Genomic DNA, 17,816 nt, shown 5'->3' with positions numbered 1-17,816 from the left:
GAATATGGCCTGTGTTCCTTGCACTTGTGTACTGGACGCTTGGTATCCTGGGCAAAAACACTAATTCAATTTGGCATAGAGTTGATGGGTGTCCTGCCTGGAAGCCTCAGGGAGGACTGGGCTTTGAAGTACATAATATGTAGTATAATATGTCCCCTCTCTGTCCCCCAGGCAACTCACACTAACATAATACTGTCTGGAAATTAAATACTTAAACACGAAGCACACAAACACACACACAATTCTACACATTCACCCACAATCTTTCTGTCTCGTTAAATCAGATTTTTAAAAACGTAATATTTTGAATGTTGAAGGGAAAGGATGGGAAATATGTTTGACTATGACCTGTAACAATGATCAGCCTTAATAATGTCCCAATGAAGTGTACTTAAAATTAAACTTTTCTTCCCCTCTCTCTCGATGCAGAGTGTGTGTTCAGTGTATGTCCGGCCTTGTCCAGGTACCATGGCTCTGGTTCAGACCCTGCCTGTGTCCACAACTGACCACCCCAAGCCTCCTACCAGCCTCGACATCATCTCCCTCTCCCCTGTGGTTGGAGGGCCCTGTGGCCCCGGAGCCACCATGGGCTCCGTCAGCAGCCTCATCTCTGGCCGGACCTATCAGGAGCAGCGACACTGCCGGGCCGCCAGCGAGTTCAGGTAGGGTGCTACTCATTAGTCGTGGCCGGATGCCAGTCTGTTTAAGTGCTCTTACATACTTTATTGTTGTTCTGGTCAAGCCAAACATGGTTGGAAAATAAGTGACAAGGAGTTGGCATGATAGCACAAACAGACTGACACTCAGGCTATATTGGTTGTGGATGAGATGATTTCCTAGCCTGGGTTCCAGTTTTTTACCTTGTTTCTGCTCTCTTGCCAACTCCTGGGATTGTCATGCCAAACAAGAGCACAAACAGATCTTGGACCAGGCTAGTGATTCCTCCCTTACTGGCTCCTGAGTGGCGCAGCAGTCTAAGGCAGTCCTCTCAATGCTAGAGGTGTCACTACAGACACCCTAGTTCAAATCCAGGCTGTATCACAACCGGCTGTGATTGAGAGACCCATAGGGCGGCTCACAATTGGCCCAATGTCGTCCGGGTTTGGCTGGTGTAGGCCGTCGTTGTAAATAAGAATTTGTTCTTAACTGACTTGCCCAGTTAAATAAAGGTTACTTTTTTATACAATGGAAAATAGCTACTGTAAAAATGCTAAATACTGTAATTCCAATCAATTATTATTATAAATTATTTTTATTTCAGCACTAAGACACGCCATAACACCCCAACCACCAGCTGTTTCAGGCTCCAGGGTGATAGCAACACCCTGACCAGCGCGAGCTCCCTGGAACAACTACTGGTCATCAACAACCAGATCCAGATCACACAGCTCCAGCCCCCGCCACTGCCCACCAAGAAGCAGCCCCGGGCAGGTAACTCTGCTGGTGGGGCAGGGTGTGCGGCTGGAGGTGGTGGTGGTGCAGGGAATGGAAACTATGGGTTTGTGACTGAGGTGGTGACTGTAGGAGACTGGAATGATAACCATGTGGTGGCGGACGGGAGTCCGTGTAGCGACTCGGAGGAGCAGAGGGATAACCGAGGTCTCAACGGGAATATTGGCGGTCCGCCGCCCAAACTCATCCCTGTGTCGGGAAAACTGGAGAAGGTGAGTGTCGGATAGGGATTCCCAAAATGTCAAGTGGTTCCCGAGGTCATATCTGTGTATCCCTAATAAGTCCTAGTCAAGAAAAGACCATCCCAACTTCCCTTTGATAACGGCCATACATTTCATTGTGTTATCATTACTATACTTTTTTTCTTTCTCAGTTGTATGTTTCATTTGTAAAATCCTCACTAAGCTAATATACAGAACATAGAATCTAGCTAGCTAATAATACTTCTAGCTAATGGTGTAGTGAACTTTCAGTACCTCACTATTACCTAACTACTCCCAGCTAAAATAAGCAGCACTGGTGGTGTGCTAGGCCAACTACAGTACCAGTCAAATGTTAGGACACACCTACTCATTCCAGGGTTTTTATTTATTTTTAAAATGTTTCTACAGCGTAGAATAATAGCGAAGACATCAAAACTATGAAATAACACATATGGAATCATGTAGTAACCAAAAAAGTTTGAAATATATACAAATGGAAATGTATTATGTATTTGAGATTCTTGAAAGTAGCCACCCTTTGCCTTGATGACAGCTTTGCACACTCTCGGCATTCTCTCAACCAGCTTCATGAGGTAGTCACCTTGAATGCATTTCAATTAACAGGTGTGCCTTGTTAAAAGTTCATTTGTGGAATTTCTTTCCTTCTTAATTGAGCCAATCAGTAGTGTATTTTATTTTATTTTACCTTTATTTAACTAGGCAAGTCAGTTAAGAACATATGCTTATTTTCAATGACAGACTAGGAACAGTGGGTTAACTGCCTGTTCAGGGGCAGAACGACAGATTTGTACCTTGTGAGCTAGGGGATTTGAACTTGCAACCTTTCGGTTACAAAGGTGTATGGGGTGGTATACAGAATATAGCCCTATTTGGTAAAAGTCCATATTATGTCAAGAACAGCTCAAATAAGCAAAGAGAAACAACAGTCCATCATTACTTTAACACATGAAAGTCAGTCAATCTGGAAAATGTCAAGAACATTTCTTCAAGTGCAGTCGCAAAAACCATCAAGCACTATGATGAAATGGCTCTCATGAGGACCGCCACAGGAATGGAAGACCCAGAGTTACCTCTGCTGTAGAGGATAAGTTCATTAGAGTTACCAGTGCTCAGCATATTTCAAGACAGTTGGAAAGCATTCCAGGTGAAGCTGGTTGAGAGAATGCCAAGAGTGTGCAAAGCTGTCATCAAGGCAAAGGGTGGCTACTTTGAAGAATCTCAAATATAAAATATATTTTGATTTGTTTAACACTTTTTTGATTACTACATGATTCCATATGTGTTATTTCATATTTTTGATGTCTTCACTATTATTCTACAATGTAGAAAATAGTACAAATAAATAAAAACCCTTGAATGAGTAGATGTGTCCAAACGTTTGACTGGTACTGTATATGCTAACATTATTTTCCATAAATCCTCTCTCTCCTCTCTCTCTAATTGACTGTTAATTTCTATTGATCGAGAGGGAACCTTATTCACAGCTCAGACAAAGCCTGTAATAGATCATTTAAAACTAGGAGAGCGTGATGTTGACTCAAACTTTTTTAATTACTCAGACATTTTTAAAGTCATGTAACTTTGACATTTCCTAAGTCTATATAACACACTGTCGTTGTTATAATCTTAATTTTACAAACGTAGTTTGTGTTATAAGCAGTTTTAAAAGGTATATTTTTCTGCCCCTCATGCACCGAAAATTATTCACTGGCAGTCAGTCTGCGCAGCTGATGATGGCGCATCGAAAATACACCTAAACTACATTATACATTTTTAAAAAGTATGTGGACACCCCTTCAAATTGGTAGATTCTGCTATTTCAGCCACACCGTTCCTGACAGGTGTATAAACTTGAGCACACAGCCATGCGATCTCCATAGACAAACAATGGCAGTGGAATGGCCTCAGTGACTTTCAACGTGGCACCGTCATAGGATGCCACCTTTCCAACAAGTCAGTTGGTCAAATTTATGCCTTGCTAGAGCTGCCCCGGTCAACTGTAAGTGCTGTTATTGTGAAGTAGAAACGTCTAGGAGTAACAAAGGGCTCAGACGCAAAACGTACGGGACCGGCAGGTGCTGAAGCACGTAGCACGTAAAAAACATCAGTCCTCGATTGCAACACTCACTACCAAGTTCCAAACTGCCTCTGGAAGCAACGTCAGCACAATAACTGTTCATTGGGAGCTTCATGAAATGGGTTTCCATGGCCGTGCAGCCGCACACAAGCCTAAGATCACCATGCGCAATGCCAAGCATTGGCTGGAGTGGTGTAACGCTCGCCCCCATTGGAATCACGCTTCACCATCTGGCCGTCCGACGGACAAATCTTGGTTTGGCGGATGCCAGGACAACGCTTCCTGCCCCAATGTATAGTGCCAACTGTAAAGTTTGGTGGAGGAGGAATAATGGTCTGGGGCTGTTTTTCATGGTTCAGGCTAGGCCCCTTAGCTCCAGTGAAGGGAAATCTTAACTCTATAGCATACAATGACATTGTAGACAATTCTGTGTTTCCAACTTCGTGGCAACAGTTTGGGGAAGGCCTCTCCTGTTCCAGCATGACAATGCCCCGTGCCCAAAGCGATGTCCATACAGAAATGGTTTGTCAATATCGGTGTGGAAGAACTTAACTGGCCTGCACAGAGCCCTGACCACATCTAACACCTTTGATGAACTTGAACGCCAACTGTGAGCCAGGCCTAATTGCCCAACATCAGTGCCCAACCTCACTAAGCTCTTGTGGGTTAATGGAAGCCAGTCCCCGCTGCAATGTTCCAATATCTAGTGGAAAGCCTTCCCAGAAGAGTGTGTAGCCTGTTATAAGAGCAAAGGGGGGTCAACTCCATATTAATGCCCATGATTTTGGAATGAGATGTTCGACGAGCTGGTGTCCACATGCTTTTGGTCATGTAGTGTATATTGACTAATTTCATATAGAAATCGAGTTTCTTGAAAGACCAGATTGAATTGATAATAGTCTGATGGGTGAGAGTATTGTCAATATGAAGAATCTGATGAACAGCGGCAGCTTGTTATTAACACAGAGGCTGGTAAATGGAGTGCAAATCGTGACTTTTAAAAATTCCCCTACAGAGTCACATGCAGGTAAAACGTTTGGATGTCTATATAGTATCAGAAAGTGCAGATTCTGCAGTTTCACATTGAATATTCTTGCCAAACAACTCTTAAAAATGACCCGTTGAGCTCTATTTCCCAAAAACTTTTTGCCAGAATTACCATGATTCCAAACTCAAAATATGCCATTCTTTTCTTTTGAAATGTATTTTTCTTAAATGCATAATGTTCCTTAAGACCTGCCCTTAATGAATGAATTGTGAATGATATTTGTGATTGTGTTTATTTAATGGATTTGAACATTTGAATTGTGGTGTTTTAGTGTTTTTTTCCGTTTGTACATACAGTGCATACGGAAAGTATTCAGACCCCTTCCCTTTACAGCCTTATTCTAAAATGGATTACATTTTTAAAAATCCTCATCACCCTACACACAATAACCCATCATGGCAAAGCGAAAACAGGTTTTTAACATTTTTGCGAATGTATAAATAAAATAAACAGAAATAGCCTATTTGCATAAGTATTCAGACCCTTTGCTATGAGACTTGAAATTGAGCTCAGGTGCATCCTGTTTCCATTTAATCTTTGATATGTTTCTACAACTTGATTGGAGTCCACCTGTGGTAAATTCAGTTGAGTGGACATGGAAAGGCTCACACCTGTCTATATAAAGGTCCCATAGTTGACAGTGCATGTCAGAACAAAAACCAAGCCATGAGGTCAAAGGAATTGTCCGTAGAGCTCCGAGAGAATTGTGTTGAAGCGCAGATCTGGGGAAGGGTTCCAAAAAATGTCTGCAGCATTGAATGTCCCCAAGAACACAGTGTCCTCCATCATTCTTAAATGGAAGAAGTTTGGAAACACCAATACTCTTCCTAGAGCTTGCCACCTGGCCAAACTGAGCAATTGGGGGAGAAGGGCCTTGGTCAGGGAGGTGACCAAGAACCTGATGATCATTCTGACAGAGCTTCAGAGTTCCTCTGTGGAGATGGGAGAACCTTCCAGAAGGACAACCATCTCTGCTGCACTCCACCAATCAGGCCTGGTAGAGTGGCCAGACGAAAGCCCCTCGGTAAAAGGCACATGACAGCCCACTTGGAGTTTTCCAAAAGCCACCTAAAGGACTCTCAGACCATGAGAAACAAGATTCTCTGGTCTGATGAAGCCAAGATTGAACTCTTTGGCCTGAATGCCAAGTGTCATGTCTGGAGGAAACCTACTGTGAAGCGTGGTGGTGGCAGCATCATGCTGTGGTGATGTTTTTCAGCGTCAGGGCTGGGAGACTAGTCAGGATTGAGGGAACAATATACAGACCAAAGTACAGATGCAGGAGTGGCTTCTGGACAAGTCTCTGAATGTCCTTGAGTGGCACAGCCAGAGCCCGGCCTTGAACCCAATCGAATATCTCTGGAGAGACCTGAAAATGATGGGGTATTGTGTGTAGATTGAGATTTTTATTTTATTTTATCCATTTTAGAATAAGGCTGTAACGTAACAAATGTGGAAAAAGTCAAGGGGTCTGAATAGTTTCCAAATGCACTGTAAAAGCCTACAGTTGCATAAACTAATGAAATTGCTATTGTGTTCCCTGAAATAAATGTTCTTTCATATTCTAATGTTACATTCATAAACAGAAACCAATTGTAATTTTTTTCAATAGCATGTGAAATCTATTTATTAGACTGTTCAAATGTTGACGTTCGTTCAAAATACGTTTTTGGCCCGAAGGGGGGTCCAATGAGGCCAGGCTTTTCAATTGTTAACAATCAATCACTTCACACCTTATAATCAATGTCAGAGCTGTCTTACATTCACTGACACACTCACTGAGGCCTGAGGGAAATCATTTAGAAAACTGCTTACCGGACCTGTGTGTATAGCTGTCTTTTTCTGTCTCTCTCTCCTCTCTTGATCTGTCCCCCCCTTCTCTCTCTCTCGCCTTTCTCTTCCTGCCTCTTTCCTCTCCCTCTCTCTCTCCTCGTCTCCCTGTATTTCTCTTTCTATCTTTCTCCTCTCCCTCTCTCTCTTTTCATCCACCCTCTGTTGTGTCATGACATATTCAGTGAGATGTGAGAAAAATCATTAGGAAAACTGCTTACTGGAAACCAATAAATAACAATTAAACCAATCAGAGCCTTCAGAATGACCTTCCACCCTATCAGTGGCCCTGTCTTTATTGGGAGGAGACCAGGCATTCCTAATTAGCAATGCTGATATCACTAACGTCAGTTTCTTTTATATTTCCTTTGTTTTATCATACCTTTATTTAACCGGAAATCCCAATCAAGGGTTGCCCAGTGCTGTGGTTCTATGTGCGTTTGAGAGGGCCTTGATTAGATTCCCTTTGATGGGGCCTATCAGGCAATAATGAAAATAATGAACATGATAATAATTCATTAATCATAGTTGAAAACACAATGTAATGATGTCTGTACCTTTCTGTAAGAACCATTAACAAATACTGTCTTCCATTACAGAACATGGAGAAGTTTCTGATCCGTCCCACTGCGTTCAAACCAGTGGTCCCCAAGAACCGTCACTCGGTGCAGTACCTCTCCCCGAGGCCAGGGGGCAGCCTCTCAGAGAGCCAGGGCAGCCTCAACCTCCTCCTGCCCCTACCTATCAATGGGAATAACGGAAATACTGTGGTCAACAGCCCGGGGAGCTACGGAAATGTCGTATCTCTGCTCTGCTCCTCCTCTTCCTCGGACAGCAAAAGGAACTCGTACAGCGGAGGACGCAACGCTCGCAGCAGCCAGTCCTGCTCCACGTCAGACTCTGGCCGTAACTCCCTGTCCAGCCTCCCCACTCACAGCAGTACCGGCTACAGCTTGGCCCACAGCGAGGCCTCTGGGTCTGGAGGGTCCGGGTTGGGCCTGGAGCCTGGGGCTGGAAGAACTACTACTACCAACGGAGGAGGGTCGGTGACCCACGGAGTTCACAGTCACTCAACCTCCCACGGTCACTCTAACTCGGACAGCGGGCGTTCGTCATCCAGTAAGAGCACGGGGTCGGGGTCGCTGAGCGGGCGCGGCCAGCCCCTGTCGGACAGTGGGTCGTGTGGGCACTCACCCCCGCCTCTGGAGGGGTACGAGGGGGTGATGAGGGAGCTGGAGGAGAAGCTGAGGGAGAGGGATTTGGAACTGCAGCAGCTCAGAGAGAACCTGGACGAGAACGAAGCCGCCATCTGTCAGGTGAGAGGGGAGTTTTTTTACTTAGTAGTTGTTCAGTAGACACCAAGGAGAGGATAATTGACTGAAACAGGGAGGTCCAATAACAACCCCTTGTTTTTGTTTTCAGTGGAAAGCGCTTTATTAACTTTTTTTCTTATGGTTTACCCTAATTAACACGAGTCACACGATCCTGGTGTGGCTCATGTCTGTGTAATGTCAGGGGCTTAAGCAGGCCTAAAGTGTTGCCTCGAGGACCAATATGTATAAAATGTTTCTGTTGTTTCTGCTGTTTCTATTGACTAAGCTAAATTATTCCATAGCTTTTCAAGCCGTAATAGTGCTGGTTCACAGTTTGGCCTCTGGATGTGGTATCTGTATGTAAACTCTGACCTCTAACTCCTGACCTCCTGTGCTGTAGGTGTACGAGGAAAAGCAGCGTCGCTGTGAGAGGGAGCTGGAAGAAATGAGACAGAGCTGCTCTTCCAAGATGAAACAGGCTACACAGAAGGCCCAGAGAGTACAACAGGCCTTACAACTACAGGTCAGATCTACAGTGTAGATAGACAGAGACAGGATACAGTATACAGAAACATGGATATACAGCAACATAGATACAGAAACATAGTATACAGGCAGAGCAGTTTTTCTAAGATGAAACAGGCTCAGAGAGTACCACATGCCTTACAGCTACAGGCAACAGACAGAGATACAGAGATAGTTCAGTCAACTTAATTTGGGAAGTAGGACCCTGTTTTGTATGACAGCAAGTTACTATTGTTTGTACTATTTGTACTATTGTTTGAAATGTTGCTGCTGTTTTGGTAGCATCTCCTGATTTTGGGACTGTCAAAATGCGACTCTAACTGTCTGTGTCTCTACTTCAGGTGTTCCAGCTGCAGCAGGAGAAAAATAAACTTCAGGAGGACTTCTCCTCTCTGCTACAGGACAGGGAGGTGCTGGAGAGGAGGTGTGCCTCCATACAGAGAGAACAGATCCAGTTGGGACCGCGCCTAGAGGAGACGAAGTGGGAGGTGAGACACTGAGGAGGAGAAAGGTCAGGAGTTTAGGGGTCATGGGTTAGGGTAAGTGTGAGGGTCAACGTTGATTCATGTACACAATTTCAAAGTAAGAGAATATTCACAAAATATGCACCCCCCCACCCAGGTGTGTCAGAAGTCAGGTGAGATATCCCTGTTGAAACAGCAACTGAAGGAGATCCAGTCAGAGCTGAGCCAGAAGGGTGGGGAGCTGGTGGTCCTGAAGTCCCAGCTGAGGGAGGCCAGGACCGACCTCCAAAACAGCCAGGCCAGGAGCCAGGAGGCTGGTTCGGCCCTGCGGACACGCTCTCTGGAGCTAGAGGTCTGCGAGAATGAGCTCCAGCGCAGGAAGAGCGAGGCTGAGCTTCTCCGCGAGAAAGTCATACGCTTGGAAGAAGAGTCGGTCCAGCTTCGAGGTGCCCTGGCCAATCAGGGAGGAGGCCAGACGCCGGCTAATAAGGGCCAGTGCATGAGCCTGCCCCTCCCCCAGGGCCGTGTGGGTGTGGAGGGTGGAATGGGGGGCCCCAGCCCCTCTATGGGGTACCGTGAGGCGGAGGAGGGCAGGCTGGTATGGGGAGGGGAGAGTGATGAGGCCAAGACTCAGAGGCAGAGTGCTGAAGCTGTGCTTGGACTCAGGCAACAGGTGGGCTCCAACAATGTTTAGACATTCTTTTGTTAATTTATTATCTGCGCAATGGTGCTTGAATAATACTCGTTTTTGCACTGATCTGTTGTGTATTGCTGGTTTTCAGTCAATCAATGAATCAATCACTTCTCTGTCAGGTGGAGAGGCTGAGGGCAGAGCTGATGTACGAGAGGAGGAGCAGTGAGGAGCAGCTGGGAGGATTCGAGGAGGAGAGGAGGGTCTGGCAGGAGGAGAAGGAAAAGGTGATCCGCTACCAGAAGCAGCTGCAGCAGAACTACATCCAGATGTACAGGAGGAACAGAGATCTGGAGAGGGTGATGAGAGAGCTCAGTCTAGAGCTGGAGAACAGAGACGTAGAGGACTACGACATCCACAGCGGCAGCAACGACATCCACTTTGAGGAGATGACCGCTACTGAGATCTAGAGGGGACAACAACAGGGGTGTCCTCTCGCCCCATTGAGATTTAGAAACCAGACAGAGACGTTGTCTAACCCCAGTGATATCAAAATCAAATCAAATTGTATTGGTCACATCCATATGTTTAGCAGATGTTCAATGCTTGTGTTTCTAGCTCCAACAGTAGCATCTCCTGATATTTAGAGACAAGGGTGTCCTCTCGCCGCCATGACTATTAATACCAGCACCCTGAAATGATCTGATTTCCCAATCACTGCTACTGAGAGGGCTGCGTCCAAAACGGAACCCTATTTCCTATGTAGTGCACTACCTTTGGCTAGAGAACAGGGTGCCATTTGAAATTTGCATCTAGGATATCGAGGGTATATGTGAACTTATTCCCCTAACCACAGTACAAGCACTCTTTACTTCCCTATGGACCGTTTGCTGTCATGGACATTAAGGGAGCATCTCTGTTTAAGGGTGGATCCGCTCCACTAGACATTAGGATGCACCCTCCTCCTGGACCACACAGGAACAGCTGACTACCTACAGTCAGAAAAGACTCCATCACATCTTTACTCAGACTTAAAAGAGAGGTTAGTGTGTATCTCAATAGTTGAGAGTGTCTTCCTCTCCAGAGTAAGATTCACCCTCAGAGCAACACATCCTCCTTGCCTCCTCACATGAGTTTGATTGCCCAGCTATAGTACCAGCACTCTTTGGGACGTATATTATGACTTTTGACTTGAGAAACAAGCTGGTACCACTCAAACCTCGCTCAAATCAGTGTATTGAAAGCAAAAGGGAGAATCGAGTCGAGTATAATCACATCTGTATGGAGCACACAGGTGTGACTACCTGACCACCAGCACATAATGATGACATTACTATAACGATGACATCACCACTCGACTGTGTTTTCGTTCGTCCACAGGACTTTGTGCACCTTTGCACTAAAGCAATGATGTAATAACACTTTCACAATTTGTGCTGTCAATGTTATATATACAGTGTTCAGTGGATCAGCAACTCATCTAGAAGTAGTACGGAAAGGACAAGAAATAATCCACTGGCCAGGAAATATGGATTTATATTCGGTGGAATTGGACTATGTAGTATTTTGATGGGATGTATAAGGACTGTTGGCACAAATAGCAAATGCAACTGTTCAGTTTTCAGCACTGGCTAAGAAAGGAACTGTAGTCTACATTCTTCCTTGTTCATGGAATCTTCAAAAATCCTGGATTTCTATCATTGGCTGCTTGCAGCTAACATGTCAACATTCTCTTCTGTCATTGGCTGAACCATATCTGTCAGTTGATATTGACTCTCAGCTCCCCATATCAGACTGAGAGATGTGGTGAGAAGGAAGAGAAAACCAAAAGAAGATATCAAAGGCTTAATGTGAGTGCTGTGTTGTGCTCCTCCTCTCTCTAAGCCAATAGTCACCCTATTGTATCTTCTCTACAACCTCTCTGATGTGAATGACACAAATAGAAGCAAGTAGCACTATGAGGGAGTGATTAGCATGGGAGATATCAGCACAAATGCAACCGCTGCCCTTCTCTCTCTCTCTCAGCACAAACATATCAGAGGAAGAAACACACCTTAATTGGTCAACTCAAGCTGCCCGTCAAAGATATCGATGCTGCATTGGCTGCTGGGACTGTTATGGAGCCGTATTGGATCAGTGAGCATATGGTGTCACTTTTCCTTATGGTATCACAGTGAAACCAACAAAACATCCCTGTTCAACTGTACTGAGCTCCCCCCTCCCTTGGCCTCTCTCACTGTCGCACACGCTGGACTGTGAATACTCTTCTAACGTTTTACTTTTTATTACTAGACCCCCCCCTTTCCCTCCCTCTCATCAAAAAGATAGTAACACATCCTAGACTTCCTGTCCCTTCTGGCCAGTAACTGTGAGGCTCACTCACTGACACCTAGATAATGTGGATGGCAAAATTGCATGTCTTTCCCTTGTCTGTCAAAGTCTGGGAGAGGACAGTCCAGGTAATGTAGGGCAGGGTTCCTACATTAGTTTTCTGAGCAAAAAAACATATATATATATATATAATTCTATACTTTTTAAACGTTGTTGGATATAAACGACTACAAACACCAGCAAATCAGCTCCAGGTGATTTACATTTTGGAAATCTGTCCCAAAGTATTCCAACGCATAATAGTGAAATAGATACAAATGTAAACAAGGTTTGAAATAATTGTTTATTATTATTTTGCATTCAATTTGCGGTCTACAAATGATTTGTAATTATGTACCAGTCCGCTGACCATCCAAAATGTCAGCCTGCGGCTAAATCTAGTTGATGATCCCTGATGTAGGGGTTTGTGCTGGACAGTGCATGATATATTAGCCTAAGGCATGACAAACAGGTCATTATGGAACTGTTACAGTGGTTATATCAACATTTTGGCAACCACTGCCATAGAAATATCATTAATAGAATGTAATTCTATTTCTATGTGGGGAGCCATAGATAAATATTGGAGTCTTCAGTTGTGCTTCCTCATAAGAAGGGATTAAACTAGAGCTCTGGTCTTTTATATTACAGAGGTAAACAAGAGTTTATAAAAAGGAATCTAACAGATAAATGGAAATCAATATGATCAATGATGATGATGTATATATTTTTTTATATAGCACCTGAAGATATTTTGTGGTAACACCAGTACGTACCATTGTGGGTTTAATGTACAAAATATAATAAAGCGTTCTATATATCTTTCCAGTACCACAAATATACCAATGAGATGATTAAACACAATTGGAAGGGGTCTGGGAAGAGTGGCGCTAACATTGAAACTCCACTCTTTGTTGTTGACCAAGCCGCATTATGATTTAACAAACATACAAAAATATGGGAAATATCCAGCTTTTAGCCCAGGTTTACATTGGTCAGCACATTAATGGTCATCCTTGTTCAATGCGATTGAGTTTTCATTTGGCGGCCATTATCATCTATATCACCCAATATCATCGTCATCGTTGTGTTTGCCATCTTCAGACTACACTTATTAACACACAAAGCATTTAATCAAAATAATATCTAAACTAAAAATGCGTTCATCACATATGGTACAAACATTAATCTTCAATTTAGTCATATAGGTCTACAAGGTTACCATTTTACAACATTCAAGATGTATCTTTAAGAGAGGAATAGAACATATGATGTTCCAGTGTGGATGTACCATCATCTGTAACACAGTCAGGTGGAAAAAGCAGCTCAGGTGTCATTTTTTAAATTTAACCTTTATTTAACAAGGCAAACCAGCTAAGAACAAATTATTATTTACAATGACAGTCTACCACAGCCAAACCCTAACACAGATGACACGTTGGGCCAATGGGACTCCCAATCACAGCTATCTGTGATATAGCTCAGAATCGAACCAGGGTCTGTAGTGACACCTCTAGCACTGAGATGCAGTGCCTTAGACCGCTGTAATGACTAACACAGTAGCAAAGGTGGAATGGTTAACACAGTAGCACAGGTGTAATGGTTAACACAGTACAGTAGCACAGGTAAAGTGAACTGAAAGGGACCCCAGTGTTAATTTTGGCACTCTGTAACAGATTTAGTCATTTTGACTTAAATATCATTAAGTCTGATTCACATTTGAATAATGATTTAGTGTAGTTATTGTCAAAATGGCAAAAACAGTGGTCCATTTTTGTCAACTTAATCCATTTTTGTCAACTTTAATTTTAGTCATTTGTATTGCCTCATTAACTTATAGTAAACATAAATCACTGACTTCCATGTGCACATACATACATACAGTAGTAGCCTTGTTCTACTAACATATTTTTCTGCATAAAATCCTATTCTCATCCCAACAGCAGAAATATGACAAAGAATTATTTGGCCTCGGTCGCGTCCATTTATCAACGTTCCACAGACGCCGCGGCCACATGTCCAAAAGTAGAACGGGGCACAGACGTCAGTTCAACGTCTAGTTTTGATTTACATTTGGTTGAGTTGTCAACTAGCCTGAATTCAATGTGAGATCAACATAAAATGTCATGTCATTGGATTTAGGATAAAAGTAGGGTGTAAAAAAGACAACACTTCCTTACGTTGATGACTTTTTTCAAATCCAATCAGTTTTACACTTTGATTCAACTTCATCACATTAAATGATTTTGTTGAAATGACGTGGAAACAATGTTGATTCAAACCGTTTTTGCCCAGTGGGTAATGATTTCGAACAGGAGGGAGCTAAAGACTGTTTTGCCCAGTGATGTAGTTGATTAATTAAACCTCAAAACCTAATCAAGTCCCAACTAAGTCCCCTGTGCACGAGTCCAAGTCAGAGTCACGAGTCCTGGTCCAAGTGCTCGAGTCAGAGTCACCAATGGTCGAGTCACGAGTCCTGGTCCAAGTGCTCGAGTCAGAGTCACCAATGGTCGAGTCACGAGTCCTGGTCCAAGTGCTCAAGTCTGAGTCACCAATGGTCGAGTCACGAGTCCTGGTCCAAGTGCTCAAGTCTGAGTCACTGGGTCCACTCAAAATAAAGCCATTTACCCAGTCAGAGGTAGTGTAGTGTCAAAATTAATTTATTCAATAAATTGTTTGCTATTCCTTTTCCTTTCTATCTATGCCACCAAATGTTTGCATAGGCTACTGGTAATGTTACCAGGGCCACGTTCAGTTGCAAAACATTGTTGAACGTTGCAGATAGAAATTCCATGAATAGAGCCAACGTTATTCCTTATTCAACATGTCAGATAGAAATGTGCTATTTAGAACAAACATGCCTATCAGAGCGTTCCGTCCTGCTGAACACGGCCCAGGTTGTTAGCAATAACTAGCTAATGAGGTAACATGACTGAACAAATTGTAGTCTAAATAGATGGTTACTTGTCCGGTCCTAGTTTTAGAACAGATATGCTTTATGAATGTTAAATGCACCCCGCCAATGCATGATAGAAAGAAAAAACGTAGCGTGGGTATTATGGTTCAGACCTTTAGAGCGGTAATCTCAAGACGTTTTCTTAAACCGTGTCCTTTTCCTGCAGTCTGAACAGGTAAAAACCACAATGGAATCTGATAATTCAAGCCACATTTCAAACCACCTTCGTAGATGGCTTGAAGTCAGATACAAATCTGATTCCTGGTCAAGTGACTTGTGTCTGAACGGGAAAATCAGATTTATTTGCCCTCAAGTGGTTTTGAAAGTTGGATAATATTTTCCTTTGAGGCTATAAAGTGTTCCTACACTATGATTTTGAACATTCAAAGAAACTGGGAAACATTCTACATAACTTCTAAGTGATGAGGAATCATGAACACCACCACAGATCAGTTCTAAAAACTCTTGTTCAGTCCACTTAGTAGTCAGACTTGAGATCATTTAGTCTCGTCTTGTTTTAGGCAACTGAAATATATATTTTGTTTATTTATATATTTTTTCTGGTCTTTTTAGTCAGTTATAGTCTAGTCAACTGCCACTGAAAAAGTAGGTGTTTGACAAATATTTGAGTCCTTATTTTTGTTGACTAATGTAACTGTGAGGAACCCCCTCTGGATACCCCTTTCAAAATTTCTCACTTTTCTTTATAACCACATAATAACAATTTTCTGTGTAAATACAGTCAGTATCTAACTGAAAATGACATACAGGTAACTGCCAAAATAAAGGAAACACTTGTGTAAATGAGGGATACAAAGTATATTGAAAGTAGGTGTTTCCACACAGGTGTGGGTCTTGAGTTAATTAAGCAATTAACATCCCATCATGCTTAGAGTCATGTATAAAAATGCTGGGCAGTCCATTATTTTGGCTACCATGGCTATGCTTCCCCCATAGGATTACAAGGCCCTGGCCACAGGGCACAAGTGATCACTGAATGGTTTGATGAGCATGAAAACCAGATCTCAACCCAATTTAACACTTATGGTAGATTGTGGAGCGGTGCCTGAGACAGCGTTTTCCACGACCAACAAAACAACAGCGTTTTCCCTCCAATAGAGTTCCAGACACTTGTAGAATCTATGCCAATGTGCATTGAAGCTGTTCTGGCTCGTGGAGTCACAACGCCCTATTAAGACTTTGATGGTGTTTCCTTAATTTTGGCAGTTACTTCTACATTGAGTGACATTCTAGTCCTTTACTCAGACCAAAATATATATTTCAAATGTAGCCACTGCGACTAGACCAAAGCAACGTAACACGTTTGTTTGTATTTGTCTTGTTTCTTTTCTTCCTTAGTGTGCCTAAGTATACAATTATATTTTAGTGTGTTTAGGTGTTCTGTTCCTTTATTAATCCATGGTGTTTGTAGTCATTCATGTATATTTTCATGCTGTAAATGTATTGTACAAAAGTACGTTTGTTTTTAATTAAAGATACAAAATGTCACCATGGAGTAATGGTTGTTGGAATTTACACTGATGCACTGGTGAAAATAAATACTCTGAAGTGATGAAGGCTTTTTGGGGTGAATCCTAACTCCCTCAAATGTTCACAATCTGCCATCGCCATTGAACAAATTCATCCCAGTCTTAGTGAAAATCTGACTTAAGTGGAAGTGAAGATTTGCCCCTTCATATTTATCAGTTGACAACCAAACTACTTCCTGTAGCTACTTCCATTAATATTACACGATCCAGAGACACAGACAGACGGTGTAAAGTGTCAGTAAAACATTTATTGTGGTAAATTAATACGATAGCTCTGAAAACATTTTGGATGTACCTTATTATATGTTTATTACATGTATATTATGCTTAATTACACACACACACATACATACATATATACACACATATACATATATATAAATAACAGAAGCTTAGCCGACCATACTGCCATTGAGCTTTACAGCAGCATTTGTCACCAGCCAGACATTCTAGCCCTACAGCAAGTCATATGGTCGAGTCTCTCAGGCACCTCTCAGGCCCTCTGCCGCTCATAAAGGTCAGGAACTATGCGTGGTGCACTGTACACTCTGGTGATTCCAGGGAGTTAGGGACCTAAACCTAACCTAATATTAACCCTTGACCTAACATTAGCCCTTCATCAGCCCTTCCCAGACCCAGACAGTCCCTCTCTCTTCACCCCAGTCTTAGCCCCTCTGCCTCTCAACCCAACCTTAGTTTAAGCCACTGGTCCTCACATCCTGTACATCATTTAGGTTTTCCTCCATCTCCTCCACATGTCTGTTCAGGCTCAGTCCACAAGCCTATGTAATCAAGCATCTAAAGTGGCATCCTGCTCCAGAAACATGAACTCTGATTGCCAGAAATACAGTTTTAAACAGAGCTGCAATTTGTACTAATCCCCTAGACATCCACTAAACCACAACTATAATACAGAGGCTTAATCTGGACTATAAACCTCATGACGTTGGACACAGTAATCTCTCTCTCTCTGGCAGGACCCTGGTGGACTGAAATGGTCCCTGGAACTGTGTGTATAGGGGGGGTCATACTTCCTGCGTGCGAGTGGTGAGAGTGTGGGTTGGTGAGTGAGTGAGTGAGTGAGTGAGTGAGTGAGTGAGTGAGTCTGCGTACATGCGTGCGTGCCTGCATGTTTTTTCTTTCTCTGCTTCCACAAAATAAAGTTTCCTTCCTTTGAAGTTACCTACAGTACATTATATTAATATGATTGCTATAGCTGCTGACTCTTAACAACGCTAGCTAACAATATACATTAATATAGCAAAAGGGATACATATAATCCAGTCTATCTTTGATAAATATTATTTATCACATTATTATACTCAAAGTAGGTGCAGTAGACCCACATGTCGACTGCAGTTACAACATAACATGTC

General features: G+C 42.9%; 1 protein-coding gene across 7 annotated transcripts in view; it reads left to right on the top strand.

Annotated features, from left to right (window-relative positions):
• Positions 1 to 16,399, top strand: part of LOC110502653 (leucine zipper putative tumor suppressor 2 homolog) — a 100,358-nt gene extending 83,959 nt beyond the window's left edge. For 6 of the 7 annotated variants that reach the window (XM_021580862.3, XM_036960332.2, XM_036960331.2 and 3 more), the window contains 7 exons: positions 430 to 662; positions 1,262 to 1,664; positions 7,231 to 7,947; positions 8,345 to 8,467; positions 8,811 to 8,957; positions 9,091 to 9,606; positions 9,747 to 12,890. In XM_021580862.3, the coding sequence (XP_021436537.3) occupies positions 469 to 662; positions 1,262 to 1,664; positions 7,231 to 7,947; positions 8,345 to 8,467; positions 8,811 to 8,957; positions 9,091 to 9,606; positions 9,747 to 10,034 (2,388 nt within the window). In that variant the 5' untranslated portion in view covers positions 430 to 468 and the 3' untranslated portion in view covers positions 10,035 to 12,890. Of the gene's footprint in view, positions 1 to 429; positions 663 to 1,261; positions 1,665 to 7,230; positions 7,948 to 8,344; positions 8,468 to 8,810; positions 8,958 to 9,090; positions 9,607 to 9,746 lie in introns of all 7 variants that reach the window. The other variant, XM_036960330.2, reaches the window with a different exon arrangement.
• The last annotated feature ends 1,417 nt before the right edge of the window (positions 16,400 to 17,816 follow it).

Source organism: Oncorhynchus mykiss, chromosome 23 (genome assembly GCF_057628025.1).
Source record: "Oncorhynchus mykiss isolate SJ-2025 chromosome 23, ASM5762802v1, whole genome shotgun sequence".
NCBI lineage: Eukaryota > Metazoa > Chordata > Actinopteri > Salmoniformes > Salmonidae > Oncorhynchus > Oncorhynchus mykiss.
Note: the sequence above shows the minus strand (reverse complement) of the source record. Positions and strands in the feature narration are given on the sequence as shown.